Raw genomic sequence first — 17,599 nt, forward strand, 5'->3', positions numbered from 1 at the left:
TTTAACTCAGATTATTCTGTTCCTTTAACTCAGATTATTCTGTTCCTTTAACTCAGATTATTCTGTTCTTTTAGCTCAGATTATTCTGTTCCTTTAGCTCTGATTATTCTCGTTCTTTAGTTTAGTTTAGTTTACTTTAGTTTAGTTTAGTTTGTGTCTTCTGTTGTACATGTTTTACCTGCTGTTGTATATGTTTTAAGTATATGCTGTTGTACGTGTTTTATGTACGTTGTTGTACATGTTTTATGTCTGCGGTTGTACATGTTTTGTGTTTGCTGTTGTACATGTTTTGTGTCTGCGGTTGTACATGTTTTATGTTTGCTGTTGTATATGTTTTGTGTTTGCTGTTGTACATGTTTTGTGTCTGCGGTTGTACATGTTTTATGTCTGCTGTTGTACATGTTTTACCTGCTGAAGCTGCTGAATCTTTGCCTCCAGAGTCTCTTGAAGCTGATTGGCTGTTTCATGTCGGTGCCTCTGCTCTGCGCTCTGATTGGACACGAGCTCTGCAGTGGATCTGCACACAATATATTTATTAATTTATTAACATTAATTAGTCTATTTTACATGTGACATATGTGATAACTGTTAATTATAAATATGATAAATGTTAATTATGAATATGATAAATGTTAATCATAAATGTGATAAATGTTAATTATAAATGTGATAAATGTTAATTATAAATATGATAAAAGTTAATTATAAATATGATTAATGTTAATTACAAATGTGATAAATGTTAATTATAAATATGATATATGTTAATTATAAATGTGATAACTGTTCATTATAAAGATAACTGTTAATTATCAATATCAATGTTAATTATGAAAATGATCAATGTTAATTATAAATATGATATATGTTAATTATAAATGTGATAAATGTTAATTATAAATCTGATAAATGTTAATTATAAATCTGATAAATGCTAATTATAAATGTGACAAATGTTTATTATAAACATGATGTTTATTATAAATGTGATAAATGTTAATTAAAAATGGGATTAATGTTAATTATAAAAGTGATAAATGTGAATTCCATCCATCCATCCATCCATTTTCTTCCGCTTTATCCGGGGCCGGGTCGCGGGGGCAGCAGTCTCAGCAGAGATGCCCAAACTTCCCGATCCACACACACCTCCTCCAGCTGTTCTGGGGGGACCCCGAGGCGACACCAGGCCAGCTCGGAGACATAGTCCCACCACCGTGTCCTGGGCCTTCCACGAGGCCTTGTCCCACTAGGACATGCCTGGAACACCTCCCGCGGGAGGCGACCAGGAGGCATCCGGAACAGATGCCCGAGCCACCTCAGCTGGCTCCTTTCGACGTGAAGGAGCAGCGACTCTACTCCGAGCTCCTCCCGGGTAACTGAGCTCCTCACCCGATCTCGGAGGGTGCGCCCAGCCACCCTGCGAAGGAAACTCATTTCGGCCGCTTGTATTCGCGATCTTGTCCTTTCGGTCATGACCCAAATCTCATGACCATAGGTGAGGGTGGGAACGTAGATCGATCGGTAAATCGAGAGCTTTGCCCCGACTCAGCTCCCTCTTCACCACGACAGACCGGTACAGCGACCGCATCACTGCTGACGCCGCACCGATCCGTCTATCGATCTCACGCTCCATCCGTCCCTCACTCGTGAACAAGACCCCGAGATACTTGAACTCCTCCACTTGAGGCAAGGACTCCCCACCGACCTGAAGAGGGGAAACCACCTTTTTCCGGTGGAGAACCATGGCCTCGGATTTGGAGGTGCTGATCCTCATCCCGGCCGCTACACACTCGGCTGCAAACCGCCCCAGTGCAGCTGAAGGTCCTGGTTCGTTGAAGCCATCAGAACAACATCGTCCGCAAACAGCAGAGATGAGACTCTGAGGCTCCCAAACCGGACACCCTCCGGCCCCTCCGGCCCCTGGCTGCGCCTAGAAACTCTGTCCATAAAAGTAATGAACAGAACCGGTGACAAAGGGCAGCCCTGGCGGAGACCAACACGCACCGGGAACAGGTCTGACTTACTGCCGGCAATGCGAACCAAGCTCCTGCTGCTCATACAGGGAACGGACAGCCCTTAGCAGAGGGCCCCGGACCCCATACTCCCGGAGCACCCCCCACAGGGCACCACGAGGGCCCCGGACCCCATACTCCCGGAGCACCCCCCACAGGGCACCACGAGGGACGCGGTCGAACGCTTTCTCCAGATCCACAAAACACATGTGGACTGGTTGGGCGAACTCCCACGAACCCTCGAGTACCCGATGAAGGGTATAGAGCTGGTCCAGTGTGCCACGACCAGGACGAAAACCGCATTGTTCCTCCTGGATCCGAGGTTCAACTATCGGCCGGATCCTCCTCTCCAGCACCCTGGAGTAGACCTTACCGGGGAGGCTAAGGAGGGTGATTCCTCTGTAATTGGAACACACCCTCCGATCCCCCTTTTTAAAGAGAGGGACCACCACCCCGGTCTGCCAATCCAGGGGCACTGTCCCCGACCGCCACGCGATGTTGCAGAGACGTGTCAGCCAAGACAGTCCTACAACATCCAGAGACTTAAGGTCCTCAGGGCGAATCTCATCCACCCCCGGAGCCTTGCCACCAAGGAGCTTTCTCACCACCTTGGTGACTTCAGCCCCGGTGATGGGCGAGCCCACCTCCGAGTCCCCAGCCTCTGCTTCCTCATTGGAAGACGTGACGACGGGATTGAGGAGGTCCTCGAAGTCCTCCTTCCACCGCCCGACGACATCCCCAGTCGAGGTCAGCAGCCCCCCACCCGCACTGTAAACAGCGTTGGTGAAGCACTGCTTCCCCCTCCTGAGGCGCCGGATGGTTTGCCAGAATCTCTTCGAGGCCGACCGATAGTCTTCCTCCATGGCCTCCCCGAACTCCTCCCAGACCCGAGTTTTAGCCTCTGCGACCGCACGAGCTGCAGCACGCTTGGCCTGCCGGTACCTCTCAGCTGCCTCCGGAGTCCCACAAGCCAACAAGGCCAGGTAGGACTCCTTCTTCAGCTTGACGGCATCCCTTACTTCCGGGCGCCACCACCGGGTTCGGGGATTGCCGCCGCGACAGGCATCAGAGACCTTACGGCCACAACTACGAGCAGCCGCATCGACAATGGAGGAGGAGAACAGAGTCCACTCTGACTCCATGTCCCCCGCCTCCCCCGGAATCTGGGTGAAGCTCTTCCGGAGGTGGGAGTTGAAGACCCCACTGACAGAGGGATCCACCAGACGTTCCCAGCAGACCCTCACAACACGCTTGGGCCTGCCAGGTCTGACCGGCTTCCTCCCCTGCCAGCGGATCCAGCTCACCACCAGGTGGTGATCAGTTGACAGCTCCGCCCCTCTCTTCACCCGAGTGTCCGAGACACGCGGCCGGAGGTCAGACGACACAACTACAAAGTCGATCATCGACCTCCTGCCTAGGGTGTCCTGGTGCCACGTGCACTTATGGACACCCTTGTGCTCGAACATGGTGTTCGTTATGGACAAACTGTGACTAGCACAGAAGTCCAATAACAGAACACCACTCGGGTTCAGATCGGGGAGGCCGTTCCTCCCAATCACCCCCTCCCAGGTCTCACTGTCGTTACCCACGTGGGCGTTGAAGTCCCCCAGCAGAACAATGGAGTCCCCAGTCGGAGCACTATCTAGTACCCCTCCCAGGGACTCCAAGAAGGCCGGGTACTCTGCACCGATGTTGGGCCCGTAGGCCGAGACAACGGTGAGAGACCTGTCCCCGACCCGAAGGCGTAGGGACGCGACCCTCTCGTCCACCGGGGTGAACTCCAACACGTGGCGGCTGAGCTGGGGGGATATGAGCAAACCCACCCCAGCCCGCCGCCTCTCCCCGCGGGCAACTCCAGAAAAATGGAGAGTCCAGCCTCTCTCCAGGAGTTGGGATCCGGAACCCAAGCTGTGCGTGGAGGTGAGCCCGACTATATCTAGTCGGTATCTCTCCACCTCCCGCACAAGCTCAGGCTCCTTCCCCCCCAGCGAGGTGACGTTCCATGTCCTGAACGCCAGAAGCTGTGCATGCGGACCAGGTCGTCGAGGCACCCGACCTCGACTGCCACCCAGTCCTCTCTGCACCCGACCCCTACGGATCCCTCTGCGGGTGGTGGGTCCACAGGAGGGCGGGCCCACGTCGTCCCTTCGGGCTGGGCCCGGCCGGGCCCCGTGGGCAGAGACCCGGCCACCAGACGCTCGCGTTCGGGCCCCAACCCCAGGCCTGGCTCCAGGGTGGGGCCCCGGCTGCGCCATGCCGGGCGACGTCACGGTCCTTGTATAGTGTACGTCCATGAGGGTCTTCTGAACTGCTCTTCGTCTGACCCGTCACCTCGGATCTGTTTGCCATGGGAGACCCTACCAGGGGCATAAAGCCCCAGACAACATAGCTCCTCGGATCATTCGGGCACTCAAACAACCCCACCACGTTAAGGTAGCAGTTCATGGGGTTGATAAATGTGAATTATAAATGTTAATTATACATGTGATGAATGTTAATAAAAAATGTGATAAATGTTTATTATAAATGTTTCTTATGAATGGGATAATGTTAATTATGAATGTGATAAATGTTTATTATAAATGTTATAAATGTCATGAATAAATGTGATAAATTACGATGACAATGAACAGAGAAATGTGGCGCTCAGTGAAATGGAACCTGGGAATATGAATAAAAAACTTTTCCAAAGAAGTAACAAATATTTGAGGATGAAACAAAATGACAAATGTCTGTGACAGAAACAGGAGTTTGAATGAGATCTTTTCTGTAATTATTAGGTTTATAAATATTATTAGGTTTATAAATGTTGTTAGGTTTATAAATGTTGTTAGGTTTATAAATATTGTTAGGTTTATAAATATTGTTAGGTTTATAAATATTATTAGGTTTATAAATGTTGTTAGGTTTATAAATGTTGTTAGGTTTATAAATATTATTAGGTTTATAAATGTTGTTAGGTTTATAAATATTGTTAGGTTTATAAATATTGTTAGGTTTATAAATATTATTAGGTTTATAAATATTATTAGGTTTATAAATGTTGTTAGGTTTATAAATGTTGTTAGGTTTATAAATATTATTAGGTTTATAAATGTTGTTAGGTTTATAAATATTGTTAGGTTTATAAATATTGTTAGGTTTATAAATGTTGTTAGGTTTATAAAAGTTGTTAGGTTTATAAATGTTGTTAGGTTTATAAATGTTGTTAGGTTTATAAATGTTGTTAGGTTTATAAATGTTGTTAGGTTTATAAAAGTTGTTAGGTTTATAAAAGTTGTTAGGTTTATAAATGTTGTTAGGTTTATAAATGTTGTTAGGTTTATAAAAGTTGTTAGGTTTATAAAAGTTGTTAGGTTTACAAATGTTGTTAGGTTTATAAATATTGTTAGGTTTATAAATATTGTTAGGTTTATAAATGTTGTTAGGTTTATAAATGTTGTTAGGTTTATAAAAGTTGTTAGGTTTATAAATGTTGTTAGGTTTATAAATGTTGTTAGGTTTATAAAAGTTGTGATGGTTTTGGACGGTTTGAATCTTTCAGGTTGTTCCAAAGACAAACACCTCAGTCGGACGGAGGTGGTTCTGTGGTGGTCTTATGGTACTTTGGTGGTAGTATGAGCACAGTACTGTAGTAATATATAAATACACGAGGCCTCCTGCTGCTGTCGACAGCACTATAACAGTACTACAGTAGAATGACAGTAGTACTATGGTGATACTCCTGTAACAGTAATAAGAACATACACAGTCTCCTGTAGCAGCTGCTCTTTCTCCTCCAGCTCTTTCTTCAGACTCTGCAGCTGCACGTTCAGCTCGATGTTCTGCAAAACATCACACAATATGAAGGTTAGTGTTCAGGGATAACCACTCTGCCACCGTGCTCAGGGCTAACCACTCTGCCACCGTGTTCAGGACTAACCACTCTGCCACCGTGTTCAGGACTAACCACTCTGCCACCGTGTTCAGGACTAACCACTCTGCCACCGTGTTCAGGACTAACCACTCTGCCACCGTGCTCAGGACTAACCACTCTGCCACCGTGTTCAGGACTAACCACTCTGCCACCGTGCTCAGGGCTAACCACTCTGCCACCGTGTTCAGAGCTAACCACTCTGCCACCGTGTTCAGGACTAACCACTCTGCCACCGTGTTCAGGACTAACCACTCTGCCACCGTGCTCAGGGCTAACCACTCTGCCACCGTGTTCAGAGCTAACCACTCTGCCACCGTGTTCAGGACAACCACTCTGCCACCGTGCTCAGGACTAACCACTCTGCCACCGTGTTCAGAGATAACCACTCTGCCACCGTGCTCAGGACTAACCACTCTGCCACCGTGCTCAGGGCTAACCACTCTGCCACCGTGTTCAGGGCTAACCACTCTGCCACCGTGTTCAGAGATAACCACTCTGCCACCGTGTTCAGAGATAACCACTCTGCCACCGTGCTCAGGGCTAACCACTCTGCCACCGTGTTCAGGACTAACCACTCTGCCACCGTGCTCAGGGCTAACCACTCTGCCACCGTGTTCAGGGCTAACCACTCTGCCACCGTGTTCAGAGATAACCACTCTGCCACCGTGTTCAGAGCTAACCACTCTGCCACCGTGCTCAGGACTAACCACTCTGCCACCGTGCTCAGGGCTAACCACTCTGCCACCGTGTTCAGAGCTAACCACTCTGCCACCGTGTTCAGAGATAACCACTCTGCCACCGTGCTCAGGGCTAACCACTCTGCCACCGTGTTCAGGACTAACCACTCTGCCACCGTGCTCAGGGCTAACCACTCTGCCACCGTGTTCAGGGCTAACCACTCTGCCACCGTGTTCAGGACTAACCACTCTGCCACCGTGTTCAGGGCTAACCACTCTGCCACCGTGTTCAGAGATAACCACTCTGCCACCGTGTTCAGAGCTAACCACTCTGCCACCGTGTTCAGGACTAACCACTCTGCCACCGTGTTCAGAGATAACCACTCTGCCACCGTGTTCAGAGATAACCACTCTGCCACCGTGTTCAGGGCTAACCACTCTGCCACCGTGTTCAGAGATAACCACTCTGCCACCGTGTTCAGGACTAACCACTCTGCCACCGTGTTCAGGGCTAACCACTCTGCCACCGTGTTCAGGGCTAACCACTCTGCCACCGTGTTCAGAGCTAACCACTCTGCCACCGTGTTCAGGACTAACCACTCTGCCACCGTGCTCAGGGCTAACCACTCTGCCACCGTGTTCAGGACTAACCACTCTGCCACCGTGTTCAGAGCTAACCACTCTGCCACCGTGTTCAGGACTAACCACTCTGCCACCGTGTTCAGAGCTAACCACTCTGCCACCGTGTTCAGGGCTAACCACTCTGCCACCGTGTTCAGGACTAACCACTCTGCCACCGTGTTCAGGACTAACCACTCTGCCACCGTGTTCAGGGCTAACCACTCTGCCACCGTGTTCAGGGCTAACCACTCTGCCACCGTGTTCAGAGCTAACCACTCTGCCACCGTGTTCAGGACTAACCACTCTGCCACCGTGCTCAGGGCTAACCACTCTGCCACCGTGTTCAGGACTAACCACTCTGCCACCGTGTTCAGAGCTAACCACTCTGCCACCGTGTTCAGGACTAACCACTCTGCCACCGTGCTCAGAGCTAACCACTCTGCCACCGTGTTCAGGACTAACCACTCTGCCACCGTGTTCAGAGCTAACCACTCTGCCACCGTGTTCAGGACTAACCACTCTGCCACCGTGTTCAGGACTAACCACTCTGCCACCGTGTTCAGAGCTAACCACTCTGCCACCGTGTTCAGGACTAACCACTCTGCCACCGTGCTCAGAGCTAACCACTCTGCCACCGTGTTCAGAGCTAACCACTCTGCCACCGTGTTCAGAGCTAACCACTCTGCCACCGTGTTCAGGACTAACCACTCTGCCACCGTGCTCAGGACTAACCACTCTGCCACCGTGCTCAGAGCTAACCACTCTGCCACCGTGTTCAGAGCTAACCACTCTGCCACCGTGTTCAGGACTAACCACTCTGCCACCGTGCTCAGGACTAACCACTCTGCCACCGTGTTCAGGGCTAACCACTCTGCCACCGTGTTCAGGACTAACCACTCAGCCACCGTGCTCAGAGATAACCACTCAGCCACCGTGCTCAGAGATAACCACTCTGCCACCGTGTTCAGAGATAACCACTCTGCCACCGTGTTCAGGACTAACCACTCAGCCACCGTGCTCAGAGATAACCACTCAGCCACCGTGCTCAGAGATAACCACTCAGCCACCGTGCTCAGAGATAACCACTCTGCCACCGTGTTCAGAGATAACCACTCTGCCACCGTGTTCAGAGATAACCACTCTGCCACCGTGTTCAGAGATAACCACTCTGCCACCGTGTTCAGAGATAACCACTCTGCCACCGTGTTCAGAGATAACCACTCTGCCACCGTGTTCAGGGCTAACCACTCTGCCACCGTGTTCAGAGATAACCACTCTGCCACCGTGTTGCACCGTCAGCTCCTAAAGTCATCTCTGTGTTTCTCACGTTCTGAACTTCTCACGTTTCAGATTGACCCAGATATTAATAACCTTCAGCTGCTGCAGAGCCTCCACACACCCCCTCACCCCCCTCACCCCCTCACCCCCCTCACCCCCCTCACCCTCCTCACCCCCTCACCCCCTCACCCCCTCACCCCCTCACCCTCCTCACCCCCTCACCCCCTAACCCCCTCACCCCCCTCACCCCCTCACCCCCCTCACCCTCCTCACCCCCCTCACCCCCCTCACCCTCCTCACCCCCTCACCCCCTCACCCCCTCACCCCCTCACCCCCTCACCCCCCTCACCCCCTCACCCCCCTCACCCCCCTCACCCTCCTCACCCCCTCACCCCCTCACCCCCTCACCCCCTCACCCTCCTCACCCCCTCACCCCCCTCACCCCCCTCACCCCCCTCACCCCCCTCACCCCCCTCACCCCCTAACCCTCTTACCCCCCTAACCCACTGAGAGGGACCGGGGAGCAGCAGCTTCAACCCTCCCCCTCTGGAACTGGGAAAACCTTTGACGATACAGTCAGACAGAGGGTTCCTGATCAGACAGAGGGTTCCTGATCAGAGGGTTCCTGATCAGACAGAGGGTTCCTGATCAGACAGAGGGTTCCTGATCAGAGGGTTCCTGATCAGACAGAGGGTTCCTGATCAGACAGAGGGTTCCTGATCAGACAGAGGGTTCCTGATCAGACAGAGGGTTCCTGATCAGACAGAGGGTTCCTGATCAGACAGAGGGTTCCTGATCAGAGGGTTCCTGATCAGACAGAGGGTTCCTGATCAGACAGAGGGTTCCTGATCAGACAGAGGGTTCCTGATCAGAGGGTTCCTGATCTGAGGGTTCCTGATCAGACAGAGGGTTCCTGATCAGACAGAGGGTTCCTGATCAGACAGAGGGTTCCTGATCAGACAGAGGGTTCCTGGTCAGACAGAGGGTTCCTGATCAGAGGGTTCCTGGTCAGAAGGTTCCTGATCTGAAGTGTGAGCTCACGTGCCGCTCCGGTTCCAGCAGGAGGAGCAGCTGCAGGTCCGCTCTGGGGCAGTGGGTCTGCAGACTAATTATAACTGTTTATCTGCGCCGTAAATAAACATTTATCTGAACCACAGCGACGTGTGACTCTGGTCTACAAAATAAAACCTGCAGGATTCCAACGTCGTGTCGTTCTCAACTTTACAGCTTTTACTTTGCATAGATGTGTTTGTGAGTCCAGCAAAAACATCTTGTAGGATTAAGGAGCTGTTGTAACGAGCACAAGAACCTCCTCTTTCAGCTGCGTTTGTCCTGGATCATCTCTGTTCTCTGTTCTCTGTTCTCTGTTCTCTGTTCTCTGTTCTCTGTTCTCTGTTCTCTGTTCTCTGTTCTCTGTTCTCTGTTCTCTGTGCGGTTCTTTCAGGCTCATTCATACCTCATGAGACGCAAGAACAATGGTCTTACACCGAGACCCGCAAGAACAAAATCAAGTCATCTTTGGCTTGCAACCAGGAACATGTCTTCAGTGACGTTTCCATGGTAACGAGCCAAACACCACTTCATCTCGCAGCTCTTAATAATAATAATAACAATACATAAGTCTCATATAGCTGATGGGAGAGCTCGTGTAGGCTGTAGGTGGTCAGTGACTCCGAGTGTCTGATGTGGGGGGGCAGTGAGGGGGGGGGGGGGCGGCCATGGCGAAGGCTCGGCCCCCCAAGGATCAGAGCCTTGATTTGGTGATGGGTTTGAGAAGGTTTAAGGCGAGACACTGCAGGTGAACAGGGAAAATATGTAAATTTACAGATATCGATTTGAAACTGTTGCTGTCGATCACTGGCATAAATGTGAGAAAAAAATCCATGGCAAGTTTATGTCATTTTATCTTTTCATATAAGAACAAGGTGTTTTATGCCTAAAAATGCCCCAAATTTCACATCTTTTCGACGACGAAATCTGAATAATGGACAGAGCTACATTCAAATGTATGGTTTAATGTTATTGATGAATGAGTTTCCAAGACTTTCTCAGAGCGGATTTAGGATTTCTTGTTTAGTTTTAAAATAAGCTGTTTTTTAGTGGAAAAATGTTGTAAAAATGTAATTTTCGCCTTATTTTGTGACATTCAAAACTCAATAAATGGGGCTTAAGGGATTAAATAATAAAAAATCCCTCTGAAAAAATCTTCCAAATATTGCTCAGTCCAAGGCTGGAAAATGTGAAGTCTTTAGGTCCGACTGACGTGGACATAGTGTCGCCACAATGACAGAAACATGTGTTTGGAGAAAAAGGTCCTTGAAATTGTGTTCTCCCATATAAGTCTATGGGGGAACATTGAATCAGCGCAATATTTAAACATGTTACTGTGAAGATTAGGCATATTTTCTGTTTCCGGGTAGCACTCACCAGGCGGCTGAGGTCCTGCTCCTGTAGCGGCGCCCCCTGGTGTTATATAAAGCACTCACCAGGCGGCTGAGGTCCTGCTCCTGTAACGGCGCCCCCTGGTGTTATATAAAGCACTCACCAGGCGGCTGAGGTCCTGCTCCTGTAGCGGCGCCCCCTGGTGTTATATAAAGCACTCACCAGGCGGCTGAGGTCCTGCTCCTGTAGCGCCCCCTGGTGTTATATAAAGCACTCACCAGGCGGCTGAGGTCCTGCTCCTGTAGCGCCCCCTGGTGTTATATAAAGCACTCACCAGGCGGCTGAGGTCCTGCTCCTGTAACGGCGCCCCCTGGTGTTATATAAAGCACTCACCAGGCGGCTGAGGTCCTGCTCCTGTAGCGCCCCCTGGTGTTATATAAAGCACTCACCAGGCGGCTGAGGTCCTGCTCCTGTAGCGCCCCCTGGTGTTATATAAAGCACTCACCAGGCGGCTGAGGTCCTGCTCCTGTAACGGCGCCCCCTGGTGTTATATAAAGCACTCACCAGGCGGCTGAGGTCCTGCTCCTGTAGCGCCCCCTGGTGTTATATAAAGCACTCACCAGGCGGCTGAGGTCCTGCTCCTGTAGCGCCCCCTGGTGTTATATAAAGCACTCACCAGGCGGCTGAGGTCCTGCTCCTGTAGCGGCGCCCCCTGGTGTTATATAAAGCACTCACTAGGCGGCTGAGGTCCTGCTCCTGTAGCGGCGCCCCCTGGTGTTATATAAAGCACTCACCAGGCGGCTGAGGTCCTGCTCCTGTAGCGCCCCCTGGTGTTATATAAAGCACTCACTAGGCGGCTGAGGTCCTGCTCCTGTAACGGCGCCCCCTGGTGTTATATAAAGCACTCACCAGGCGGCTGAGGTCCTGCTCCTGTAACGGCGCCCCCTGGTGTTATATAAAGCACTCACCAGGCGGCTGAGGTCCTGCTCCTGTAGCGGCGCCCCCTGGTGTTATATAAAGCACTCACCAGGCGGCTGAGGTCCTGCTCCTGTAGCGCCCCCTGGTGTTATATAAAGCACTCACCAGGCGGCTGAGGTCCTGCTCCTGTAGCGGCGCCCCCTGGTGTTATATAAAGCACTCACCAGGCGGCTGAGGTCCTGCTCCTGTAGCGCCCCCTGGTGTTATATAAAGCACTCACCAGGCGGCTGAGGTCCTGCTCCTGTAGCGCCCCCTGGTGTTATATAAAGCACTCACCAGGCGGCTGAGGTCCTGCTCCTGTAACGGCGCCCCCTGGTGTTATATAAAGCACTCACCAGGCGGCTGAGGTCCTGCTCCTGTAGCGGCGCCCCCTGGTGTTATATAAAGCACTCACCAGGCGGCTGAGGTCCTGCTCCTGTAGCGCCCCCTGGTGTTATATAAAGCACTCACTAGGCGGCTGAGGTCCTGCTCCTGTAGCGCCCCCTGGTGTTATATAAAGCACTCACCAGGCGGCTGAGGTCCTGCTCCTGTAGCGCCCCCTGGTGTTATATAAAGCACTCACCAGGCGGCTGAGGTCCTGCTCCTGTAGCGCCCCCTGGTGTTATATAAAGCACTCACCAGGCGGCTGAGGTCCTGCTCCTGTAGCGCCCCCTGGTGTTATATAAAGCACTCACCAGGCGGCTGAGGTCCTGCTCCTGTAGCGGCGCCCCCTGGTGTTATATAAAGCACTCACCAGGCGGCTGAGGTCCTGCTCCTGTAGCGCCCCCTGGTGTTATATAAAGCACTCACCAGGCGGCTGAGGTCCTGCTCCTGTAGCGCCCCCTGGTGTTATATAAAGCACTCACCAGGCGGCTGAGTTCCTGCTCCTGTAACGGCGCCCCCTGGTGTTATATAAAGCACTCACCAGGCGGCTGAGGTCCTGCTCCTGTAGCGCCCCCTGGTGTTATATAAAGCACTCACCAGGCGGCTGAGGTCCTGCTCCTGTAACGGCGCCCCCTGGTGTTATATAAAGCACTCACCAGGCGGCTGAGGTCCTGCTCCTGTAACGGCGCCCCCTGGTGTTATATAAAGCACTCACCAGGCGGCTGAGGTCCTGCTCCTGTAGCGGCGCCCCCTGGTGTTATATAAAGCACTCACCAGGCGGCTGAGGTCCTGCTCCTGTAACGGCGCCCCCTGGTGTTATATAAAGCACTCACCAGGCGGCTGAGGTCCTGCTCCTGTAGCGGCGCCCCCTGGTGTTATATAAAGCACTCACCAGGCGGCTGAGGTCCTGCTCCTGTAACGGCGCCCCCTGGTGTTATATAAAGCACTCACCAGGCGGCTGAGGTCCTGCTCCTGTAGCGGCGCCCCCTGGTGTTATATAAAGCACTCACCAGGCGGCTGAGGTCCTGCTCCTGTAGCGCCCCCTGGTGTTATATAAAGCACTCACCAGGCGGCTGAGGTCCTGCTCCTGTAACGGCGCCCCCTGGTGTTATATAAAGCACTCACCAGGCGGCTGAGGTCCTGCTCCTGTAACGGCGCCCCCTGGTGTTATATAAAGCACTCACCAGGCGGCTGAGGTCCTGCTCCTGTAGCGCCCCCTGGTGTTATATAAAGCACTCACCAGGCGGCTGAGGTCCTGCTCCTGTAGCGCCCCCTGGTGTTATATAAAGCACTCACCAGGCGGCTGAGGTCCTGCTCCTGTAGCGCCCCCTGGTGTTATATAAAGCACTCACCAGGCGGCTGAGGTCCTGCTCCTGTAACGGCGCCCCCTGGTGTTATATAAAGCACTCACCAGGCGGCTGAGGTCCTGCTCCTGTAGCGCCCCCTGGTGTTATATAAAGCACTCACCAGGCGGCTGAGGTCCTGCTCCTGTAGCGCCCCCTGGTGTTATATAAAGCACTCACCAGGCGGCTGAGGTCCTGCTCCTGTAGCGGCGCCCCCTGGTGTTATATAAAGCACTCACCAGGCGGCTGAGGTCCTGCTCCTGTAACGGCGCCCCCTGGTGTTATATAAAGCACTCACCAGGCGGCTGAGGTCCTGCTCCTGTAGCGGCGCCCCCTGGTGTTATATAAAGCACTCACCAGGCGGCTGAGGTCCTGCTCCTGTAACGGCGCCCCCTGGTGTTATATAAAGCACTCACCAGGCGGCTGAGGTCCTGCTCCTGTAGCGGCGCCCCCTGGTGTTATATAAAGCACTCACCAGGCGGCTGAGGTCCTGCTCCTGTAGCGCCCCCTGGTGTTATATAAAGCACTCACCAGGCGGCTGAGGTCCTGCTCCTGTAACGGCGCCCCCTGGTGTTATATAAAGCACTCACCAGGCGGCTGAGGTCCTGCTCCTGTAACGGCGCCCCCTGGTGTTATATAAAGCACTCACCAGGCGGCTGAGGTCCTGCTCCTGTAACGGCGCCCCCTGGTGTTATATAAAGCACTCACCAGGCGGCTGAGGTCCTGCTCCTGTAGCGCCCCCTGGTGTTATATAAAGCACTCACCAGGCGGCTGAGGTCCTGCTCCTGTAACGGCGCCCCCTGGTGTTATATAAAGCACTCACCAGGCGGCTGAGGTCCTGCTCCTGTAGCGCCCCCTGGTGTTATATAAAGCACTCACCAGGCGGCTGAGGTCCTGCTCCTGTAGCGCCCCCTGGTGTTATATAAAGCACTCACCAGGCGGCTGAGGTCCTGCTCCTGTAGCGGCGCCCCCTGGTGTTATATAAAGCACTCACCAGGCGGCTGAGGTCCTGCTCCTGTAACGGCGCCCCCTGCTGGACTTGCTCCTCCAGGAAGTAGATGCGCAGCTTGAGGCTGAAGTTCTCCTTCTTCAGGTCGCCCAGGTGCTGTCGGAGAGTGCGGTAACCGCGGCAACCGCCCAGGGAGGGCGGGTCGCCACGGAGACCGGAGTCAGACATTAGAGAGACCACGGAGGAGAGCATCGCCGCCACGTAACCGCGGCAAAGACTACAAGTCCCACGACTGCTACAACTCCTACTACTGCATAGACTACTGCATAAACTACTGCATAAACTACTGCATAAACTACTGCATAAACTACTGTATAAAGTACTGCATAAAGTACTGCATAAACTACTGCACAAACTACTGCATAAAGTACTGCATAAAGTACTTAGAGACTGGTACACGCTGCTGCTCCTGGTCCTGCAGCTGAGTTTGAATGAAAGTCCCAAACACAAACTTCAGACTGAGGGGAAAGGGGGCGGGACTAGTGCTCAAAGGGGGAGGAGCCAGTGCTGAAAGGGGGCGGGGTCAGATCCTTTTTTAAACTGAGGCGTTTGAAGAATCCACTGGAGCAGAACACGACACGTTTAGCTCACGTTTCACCCCCTCTCCCCCCCCCTCTCCTCTCCCCCCCTCTCCCCCCCTCTCCCCCCCCCCCTCCCCCACTCCCCCACTGAGCACTTTGTCTCCAGCTCGGCTTTACCCAAATCTGAAGCTTCTTGAAAACAGTGTCAAAATAGCAACACAATGAACACAAAAAGGACGATGAAAATGCAACAAAAACCCAACAGTAAAACCATGGAAGAAAAGTACATGAGTTTTGAAGGTCTTAGCGTTCAAATGGGGCGTGTCTCTGGTGTCTCTGGCCTCAGGCTGTGCAGAGTGTTTGGAGAACATGCGCTGGTTCTGAGGTGTAAACAGGCTGTGCTGCGGGGAGTGTCCAGCAGAGGGCGCCAGTGTGAAGGAAACTAAAGCGTTTGTTTTGACGCTCTGTCCGCAGCAGAAGCAGAAAACCTCCTTCAGCAGGTTTCAGCACAGCCTGAAGCTGGAAACTCACAGTCACAACAACTCTTGAAATAGGCTTTGATTCATTTGGAAAAGTCTGGATATTTTCAGACAATTCATGGTTTAAATATTACGCCTACTGCCGTGACGTTCACTCACACGCACGCACGCATGCACGCACGCACGCACGCACACACACACACACACACACACACACACACACACACACACACACACACACACACACACACACACACACATTCTGCTCCGGCTGAAACCAGGAGAAAAAGATGGAAACCACAGGTCAGGATCACCCACAGCCCTGACCCCCCCCCCCCATGTGTGTGTGTAACATGTATGATGATATTCACATGTGTGTGTAACATGTATGATGATATTCACATGTGTGTGTAACATGTATGATGATATTCACATGTGTGTGTAACATGTATGATGATATTCACATGTGTGTGTAACATGTATGATGATATTCACATGTGTGTGTAACATGTATGATGATATTAGTAGTGTGTGTTTGTCGTGACTAAAATAACTGTGTCGGCCTCGTGTGTCGTCGGGCGGAAAACACTGAGTCAGAGCCTCAGGGTCTGACCTCAATATGACACACTGGGCTACTGCATATACTACTACTGCATATACTACTACTGCATATACTACTACTGCAGATACTACTACTGCAAATACTACTACTGCATATACTACTACTGCATATACTACTACTGCAGATACTACTACTGCAAATACAACTACTGCATATACTACTACTGCATATACTACTACTGCATATACTACTACTGCAGATACTACTACTGCAGATACTACTACTGCAGATACTACTACTGCAGATACTACTACTGCATATACTACTACTGCATATACTACTACTGCAGATACTACTACTGCAAATACTACTACTGCATATACTACTACTGCATATACTACTACTGCAGATACTACTACTGCAGATACTACTACTGCAGATACTACTACTGCAGATACTACTACTGCATATACTACTACTGCATATACTACTACTGCATATACTACTACTGCAGATACTACTACTGCAAATACTACTACTGCATATACTACTACTGCATATACTACTACTGCATATACTACTACTGCAGATACTACTACTGCAGATACTACTACTGCAAATACTACTACTGCATATACTACTACTGCATATACTACTACTGCATATACTACTACTGCAGATACTACTACTGCAAATACTACTACTGCATATACTACTACTGCATATACTACTACTGCATATACTACTACTGCAGATACTACTACTGCAGATACTACTACTGCAGATACTACTACTGCATATACTACTACTGCAGATACTACTACTGCATATACTACTACTGCAAATACTACAGTACAATACCTTGAGTTTTTGCACATTTTGTCATGTTTACAACCCTAAACATAAAGATTTTATTTTGATTTTTTTACTGAACGTTCACACACAAGTAACTGACAACTGTGAAGTGAAAGCAAAATGATACATGATTCTGTTATTTTTCAAAAAATAGAAAAGTGAAAAGTGGGGCGTGCATAAGTATCATTGTGAACCCCCTTTTGTCTTTTGGTTTTGACTCTACAAGATTTGACACCAAAACAAACCTGCAGTTTGTGTCTCATAAAGATTCCTGTTACAGACGTTAAACCCTGGATAATGATATTCAGTTTTCACACAGGACTAAACCCAGGCTAAAGCAGGTGTGTGGGGTCAAAGGTCAGAGAGCGTCTCACCTGCTCCAGGTCCCGGAGACTGTGTTTCTGAGCCACTGGAGGTCCTTTCTCTGACTCTGAGCTCCACATCCTCCTGCAAACACATCACAGGTTCATCACACCTGCTGTATCTGTACAAACATCCATCCTCCGAGGCCACACCTCCTCCAGCTGTTCTGACCCCGAGGCCACACCTCCTCCAGCTGTTCTGAACTCCCATGAACCCTCGAGCACCCGATGAAGGGTATAG

General features: G+C 51.1%; 1 protein-coding gene across 1 annotated transcript in view; it reads right to left on the reverse strand.

The window, feature by feature from the left end:
- The window catches only part of LOC306964900 (uncharacterized protein), a gene marked incomplete at its 3' end in the record, with an annotated part of 50,728 nt that extends 35,937 nt beyond the window's left edge, over positions 1-14,791 (reverse strand). Inside the window, exons 1-3 of the mRNA XM_079559067.1 lie at positions 14,565-14,791; positions 5,760-5,836; positions 409-517 (exon numbers count right to left, since the gene is read on the reverse strand). Coding sequence (XP_079415193.1) covers positions 409-517; positions 5,760-5,836; positions 14,565-14,771 — 393 coding nt within the window. The 5' untranslated portion in view covers positions 14,772-14,791. The remainder of the gene's footprint in view (positions 1-408; positions 518-5,759; positions 5,837-14,564) is intronic.
- Positions 14,792-17,599: the final 2,808 nt, after the last annotated feature.

Source organism: Gobius niger (assembly GCF_951799975.1).
Source record: "Gobius niger genome assembly, chromosome: 6".
NCBI classification, from domain to species: Eukaryota; Metazoa; Chordata; class Actinopteri; order Gobiiformes; family Gobiidae; genus Gobius; species Gobius niger.